Here is a 7,947-nt window from a genome sequence, read left to right as displayed (position 1 = left end):
GAATGGCAGTCAAAAGTTTTCCACTTCTGCGCACGGAACCACGGAACGGAAATAATAGTTACCTTTTTAAAATAATCAGATCTAAATATTTAAAGAAAATTCAATTTACGAAAATAATAAATTAAATTAAGAAAGAGAATATATATAAGGTGTTCCTGAAAATTTAATTAAAAAATATATATGTACATATATATTTTCCCTTTTGAAATATTATAAATCGAAAAATTAAAAGAAAATTAAAATAAAAACTAAAAACAAAATTTTTTTTTAAATAAGAAAAATTTTCTTTCGAAAAATTAAATGAATTTTTTTATAAAAATTTACTTTTAAAATAGTAAAATCTAAAAATTGAATTAAGTTATGTTTTCATTAGCAAAAAAAACTATATCTAAGAATTAAATTAAAAAAATAATGAATAAAGAGATTGAAACTAAAAACAATTTCGCTGCCCGAGCACTTTAACCTCGGGTGTCTTGTTTTCTGTAAGACTTTTATGACAGAAGGAACAAAATCTTTCAAACTATACTACCTACTTTCTTTCTTTCAATTGTCTTACAAGAGATATTCAATTATAAATATTAGCCAGAATTGCCCTGTAACTCTCACTTATGGCGTTTTCTTTTCTACAGAAAAATGTTGCTTTATCTGTGCCCTATACGCACAATGGATGAATAATGAATGAATGAAGGAGATGGTAATTTATTTTTTGTAGAAAAGAAAAAGCTATTAGCCGACCGTATTGGACTATTCCAAGGTACCATTTAATCCGTGCCGCATACAAAAAGGTAAGATTACCTAGTTCGGAGACCGTAGGGGTGTTGGAAATCGAAAAGAACAGCATCGAGGCCATCTTATGGATGCCGCAAATTTAATATTGTATCAAGGCCAGAAATAATGTAAGCAACTTGTATCCCTTCGCTGACACTCTTTTGCGCAATACAGGTCTATTCTGCACTGGTAATAAAAAGTTTGTAACCGGTAAATAAAGTTCCTGTCAATTTTTAAACCCTTTTCGCACTCGGTGTATTCTTGTAACCTGTAAATTTTGTTACCATCTCATAAACTGGTAACAAAGTATTGCCCCGTGAAATATGCAATGGCAGAATTTGCACAATTCTTCATAGCAGAATTGTTGAATATTTTAACTGCATTACCAACGTTCCTNCTGGTAATAAAAAGTTTGTAACCGGTAAATAAAGTTCCTGTCAATTTTTAAACCCTTTTCGCACTCGGTGTATTCTTGTAACCTGTAAATTTTGTTACCATCTCATAAACTGGTAACAAAGTATTGCCCCGTGAAATATGCAATGGCAGAATTTGCACAATTCTTCATAGCAGAATTGTTGAATATTTTAACTGCATTACCAACGTTCCTAGAATCGCGGTGACAAGAACTGGTAACATTTTTTGGTAATAAAATTTTCCGGTTACAAAATCTTCGGTAACGTGCAGAATAGACCTGTTAGTGTCGCCTCAACCTGGACATGTGACTGCGGCAGTTCCACTGGTACCGCCAAGGAATTGCTTGCTGCTTCGCCTTAGTTAAATTAGAGCCCCAAAATTGTTTTCACATCGAGCAACTAGCGCTGGAAAAAATTAAAGAGATCGAAAGAATTTATTTAAACCGACTCGTGATGTTGTCAATGCAAAGTCACGCATCAAATTTCAGCTTTCACATATTTTTTACTACACGCTGTATTTCAGAAGAAAAGTATTTCTTTCTCTTTTCCTGCTGTATCTTAAGAATTTTTGTACACTTCCCATGCGCCTATCATTTTTAAGAGATCAGTAGAAATTTCAAAATCATAAAAATATTTTTCTAATCTTATTAGAGATAACCGGGAAATCCTAGCCTTGTGGATGTTGCATTCGAATGTTTTTTTACAATTTTTTTTTAGCTTTATGGTATAAGATAAAATTTAAAGCAGTACTTATGGAATTGAAATAGTGGAAATACGAATTTAAAATAATGAAAAAATTTGTCTTCGAACGTCACCCAAAATGAAAGAGATTTTTAGATGATTATCAAAGTAAACAGATTCCTTCCAATGTTTATGTATCGAGAACACAATCTTCAAGAATACTTTGAAGAGAAACTAATGAATTTAACAAAATGTATTACAAAATCTAACCAAATATTGTATTAAATTCAAAATCATTGTATATGTGCGTCGCGGACGTCGTTGACCCTCTAATGACCAAGCCCGCCTCTAAGCGGTCTTCACAAAAGTCGCACTGGCGGCAAATGTAACAAAAAACAAAACAAAAAAACTTTTGTGTTTTTTATTGGTGATGTTGTGCGAAAGCTGGGCTCAAACCCAGGCCACGCGGAATGGTATTTTGTTTAAGCACAACCAGCAACTAATTCTTGAGACGAACTTTTATTCAATAAATTGTTAAATTGTTTCACTTCTACCAGAACCTAAACACCTAAAACCTATCTAAAAACAAAACTGACTTCAAGCCTTATACCAAAATTTAAGAGTACCGTTAATTTCCTCATGATCCAATGACCGTGTCTAAACCAAATTAGTATGGGACCACCTCCGAGGAACCAACTTTCCTTTAAAGAATTATACAAATCGTTAAACGTGGTCCAAAGTTATGCGGTAACATACATACAAAAAAAAATATATTCCCACGAAGTGATAACCTTCTCCTTTTTTGAAGTCGGTTATAAAGGCTAGAAAAGTCTTAGAAGCTTTACCTGAAATTTCAAAGCCAGGAAATAAAATGAAAGTCTACATAGATCTAACCACACAAAGGCTATACTGGCAACACTGGTACCATATAATCGGTAACCATTCTTATCGTGAAATTGTATTGCTATGCTCGATCGTTCTTTCCTTCCATTATTTCTTTTCATTTAGGATTTAGAAGCATGCGTAGAACAAGTTCCCAGTACTCGTTTGTTCCAGACACTTGTAATCCTCCGAACTCGTTTTAGTTTTACATGGATATACTGCGTCAGTAAGGCTGTCCATTAGACTAGGGAACCATAACAAAAGATTGCACGTACCACTGCTTTATAGAGTTAGAGTACCGAACTAGTATTTAGATCCCTGTCTTCCCGAAAAGCCGCCTTCAAAAGCAGAATACAACGTTTCAATTCTTTACTCTATCTTCTGTACTTATTTTCTAACACAGCTTAGCACCCTGACGCTCGTTCCGCTATTCATAGAATTTGGTTATTCAACTTTGGTAATTCAAAGTTATGGACTGGTCGTAAAGGGCATCGGTTCTGTTTTTTTCTCGATTCACGATAGGCCTATTTATCATAGAACTCCTCATATGATATTACTCACCACAGTTGAAAATAATTCATTTGCGTAGGCCACTCTCTTCCATTTTAGCTGGCGTATGTAGTAGCGAGTTTATAGTAGTAAAAAAAGTATATAGGGTATCCTAGACCACACGTCCACCCCCTCTAAAATGGAAGGAAATGGTTTTTATTGAAAAACTCAAAAATATAACCTGCCAAGTCGGGGAGGCTCTAAGTCAGATGGCTGATTTGAAGTAGGGCTTAATGGTCGTGAGTTGAGACACGACTCAATTCGACATAAGAGCGTGTTGAACTCTTCAAACGTATATTTTAACCCAGATGCAATCTTTTTAAAGTGATTTTTGAAACTTTTCACACCTGCTTCCCACAGGCCACCCATGTGCGGAGCTGCAGCAGGTATGAAATGCCATGTAACTGCCTGATGTGCATATTTCGACAACGTGCTGCTACGAGCATCAGCTATAAAGTCCTCTAATTCTGCTTTGAGCGCTCGTGACGCTCCAACAAAGTTCGTTCCGTTGTCGGAATAGACATTCTTTGGGCATCCTCGTCTGGCAACGAACCTGGCGAACGCTGCTAGAAATGATGCTATACTTAAGTCATTTGTGGCCTCTAAGTGGATGGCCTTTGTAGCAAAGCACACAAATAGACAGACGTAAGTATTAGTAAAAGCCCGCGAATAGGTTGTTCGTTCCTGCGGAAGAATACCCATGAGCTGATTCTGTGACCGCTTTTTATAGATCGTGCATATCTTGCAGTTATGGATAATGGACCTTATCATCGTTTTGACTCGTGGAATCCAATATTGTGTTCGGATCAGACGCAACATTAGCTGGTTTTCACCATGGAGTGAAACATCATGGACGAACTGGACTATCAGACGTGATAACCGAAAATTGTACGGAAGGATAACAGGATGACGTTCGCTGTATGCCAGATCGAGGGATGCCCCAAGACGCCCACCTATCCTTAACACATCATCATTGTCGATAAATGGATTGAGGGTCAGTATGTCACTATCCGCATCGATTGATTTTCCAGCCTTCAGTTTCGCGATTTCCGGTCCGTAGTGTTGCTTCTGAGAAATAGTTATTAGGCGTATGGTCGTTGCCTTAATTTCATCGCCTGAAATTAAGCAAGACTCCTGCTGAAATGAAGCTTTTGTTTTCGGATTAGACCTTTGAAAGAACCTCAAAATGTATGATACTACTCTCAAAGCTCTTGGTAAGCTAGAAAATCGTTGAAGAATATCACAAATATTGTCAGTTGTTGTAGTTGCATGAACGTGCACCCGTTTCTCTTCCATGTTTGTGTTGTAATCCGTACCTTGGACTGGCCATTCTTCTCTGTCTTCTTGTAGCCAAGAAGGTCCCTGCCACCACAGAGCGTTGTTGAGCAATTCAATCGCTGATGCACCCCTACTTGCTAGATCTGCTGGATTCGTTGATGAATCTACATGTAACCAATTTGAATTTCCTACTTTGTCTATAATTTTTGTTATTCGATGGGCAACAAATGTTGACCATGAACATGGGGGCCAAGCCAGTACAATCGTTGAGTCGGTCCACAGATGCAATTTCAAGTGCCCAAGATCGAGATTGCTCATGACCGCTTCAATGATTTCTGCGAGTAGTACGGCCCCGCAAAGCTCCAAACGAGGTAGAGAAATTGTTTTTACTGGAGCTACTCTGGTTTTTGATAACAGTAAATTTACGAATACCTCGCTTTCTTTTTCTACTCTTAGGTAGACCGCATCAGCATACGCCTTTTCAGATGCATCACAGAATCCGTGGATTTCCACCTTGTCCATGGGCGAAAAACGTACCCACCGTGATATACGTATTTTGTCGATTTCTTTGTAGCTTTGCGTGAAAATTTGCCAACGCTCCAGTGTAGTGGGAGACACTATTTCATCCCAGTTTGTGCCCTCCAACCATATATTTTGCATCAGTATCTTAGCGACAATAATGACTGGTGCTAGCCATGCGATAGCAGACAGTATCGCTCTCTTTGTTAGATTCTCGTGATTTCCGATTAGTTTGACTATGAAATAGAAATTATCGGAATGAGCATTCCATCTTATGCCAAGCGCTTTTGCACTGCTCGTATCCTCAAAGTCTAGATGGTGTGTCCTCCAGCAAGAACATCATCGACGTACATATATTTACGCAAAATATTCGAAGCGATTGGATAAGATTTTTCTGAATCATCAGCTAGTTGCAGCAATGTCCTTATCGCAAGATAAGGAGCACAGTTTATGCCAAACGTCACAGTCTTAAGTTCATAAAGACTGATTGGATCGCTCGGGCAAGCGCGGAAAACTATTCGCTGGTATTTTGTATGGTCGGCATTTACAAGAATTTGACGATACATCTTCTCAATATCGCTATTGAAGATGTATTTGAAAAGTCTCCAGCGCAGTATTAATATAATTAAATCAGACTGAAGCACTGGCCCTCCTGGAAGAAGGATATCATTCAGGCTGGTACCATTAGCTGTTGGAGACGAGGCATTAAAGACTACCCGAACCTTTGTTGTTGTACTTTCTTCTTTTATCACGGCGTGGTGAGGTAGGTAATAGTTGTCGACTGCGTCCGCTGATTGTACTTCATTTATTTTCGACATGTGGCCCATTGCTTCGTACTCCATCACGACCCGATTGTACTCTCTCTGTAGGTCTGGTTTTTTAGCAAGACGTGTTTCGTTTGTATAAAATTGTGAACACGCTTTTCTTAACGATGGCCCTAATGTGACGTTGGTTGGGAACTCTGATTTAAATGGAAGTGACACGATATACTTCCCATTTTCGTTCCGCAAAGTTGTGCGCATAAAGAGATCTTCGCACTGCTTTTCCCCTTCTGTTGTAATTTTGCCTCTTGGGATGTCTTCCAGTTCCCAGAAGCTAGTTAGCTGCTTATCCAGGGAAACTTCATTGAAAAATTAAACCCGATGGTTATTTGGGTTGACTGCATCAGCGTGACCAGTCAGTATCCACCCAAACACTGATTCCTGGGCGAGAAGTGTATTAAGAACATTCTTTTTAATACCGTTTAAGATTATTTGCGGATAGATGTCTCCCCCAAGAATGAGATCAACTTGCTCGTTAATAAAGAATCTCTTGTCCGCAAGAACGAGATCTGGAAAAGCTTGTTGAGTAAGTGCGCTAATATGACATGTCGGCAAGTTTCCAGTAAGTTGAGGTAAACCCAAAACCATAGCTTCTATTGAAATTAGAGGGTCAATAGGTGACCGCAACTGAATTGAGCACGCTTTATTCACCTGCGTAGAAACCGTATTATTGATGCCCGAAACTTGGGCATGCATCTCCTTGGTTGGCAGGTTGATTTTTCGTCTGAGTCTCTCCGTGATGAAGGAACACTCAGAGCCAGAATCAATTAGTGCTCTAGCAGAAAAGTTTGTGCCATTAAAATGTATATTAACGCGAGCTGTACCCAGTAGAATAGCTGATTAAGTATTCGCATGATGTGACTTCACATTACTAACGGCTTTCTTGTTTTTTGTAGATTCTCGTCTAATTTGGGCCTGTCTGGAAGTGGACTGTATATTGTCCGAAGGATCCCTAGTATCTGATCTGTTTGTTGCTTTTGGCTGTTCTGTGTGGGTATGTAGGAGCGTATGGTGTCGTGAATGGCAAGTGCTGCAGTTGAATGGGCTAGTGCATTTCGACACCGTATGACGTCATCAGATATCGTCACCAACTTTCATTGTGTTAAGAATTTTACAAAATTTCGGAGATTTCAATATAAAAATCATATTTGATACTCGAAGAAAAGTGTAAAATTTCGAAAAGAAGAAACTTTCAATATAATTTCACTGTGCTTTAAGTTGCCTTTGAATTGTATGTTCAACAAAAGAAAAAATAATCGACTTTCCAAGTCAGTCAAATTGTGCAAATAAAGTAATCTGAAGGAAGGAAAACGAAAAGGTTGAGAACGACGAATTAAAAAGTATTGGTTGTGTACTGTTTTCGTTTCGTGACTTTAAGCATATAATACATCATATTAAAGACGGCACAACTATTACTAAGCTATTATTAACAAAAAATGGCATGTGCAACACCCAAACGTACTTTAGACTGGGAAGCGTTAAATCAACGGCCTTCGAAACGCAGACGTTGCAATCCGCTCGGGCATTCATCAGGAAATGGATCATCACCATTGCGCTCATCTGCAGCTGCCATCACTTGCTACGAAAATATTCATAGTCCCAGCGGTAGCCGCATTTCTAAGGAACCACAGCCCAATCCATTCACAGAGGCCAATCTGTCAAAAATTTCTCCAGATAAAATGGCTCAGGATATCCGAGATGAAATCAAACGACTGCACCGCTGTAAACGTCTTCAATTTTCATCGTCCACCATAGACGGTATGCAACAGGACTCAGAATCTAGTGGTTCCGAAATGGGCGCCGAAAGTCCACGTCGTCCAGACACCCCACCGAGCTTGGTGCGTAACCCGGAGAAGGCGCTTGTTACATTTAAACAGGTGCAATTGATATGCGAACGTATGCTGAATAGCCATGGGTAATAGCGCAATGTTTTTGGCGCTAGCTTAATAACGCCAGCGCCACCTGTGGTGTCAGCGCACTAACTCAACGCAATAGTGCAGTGTACTGAATTGAACACGGTGCCATCTGAGTGTCAC

At 38.7% G+C, this 7,947-nt stretch overlaps 1 protein-coding gene across 1 annotated transcript; it reads left to right on the top strand.

Moving 5' to 3' along the window:
* The first annotated feature begins 6,987 nt into the window (after positions 1–6,987).
* On the top strand, positions 6,988–7,830 carry LOC108381052 (akirin-like). The gene has a single exon (XM_017637463.1). It carries the CDS (start codon positions 7,348–7,350, stop codon positions 7,828–7,830), a length of 483 nt encoding a protein of 160 aa, XP_017492952.1. The 5' UTR covers positions 6,988–7,347.
* The last annotated feature ends 117 nt before the right edge of the window (positions 7,831–7,947 follow it).

This window comes from Rhagoletis zephyria, unplaced genomic scaffold, assembly GCF_001687245.7.
Source record: "Rhagoletis zephyria isolate East Lansing unplaced genomic scaffold, Rhagoletis_zephyria_1.1 Rzeph_scaffold_21241, whole genome shotgun sequence".
NCBI classification, from domain to species: Eukaryota; Metazoa; Arthropoda; class Insecta; order Diptera; family Tephritidae; genus Rhagoletis; species Rhagoletis zephyria.
The sequence above is the reverse complement of the archived record's forward strand: the minus strand, read 5'-3'. Positions and strand labels throughout refer to the sequence as shown.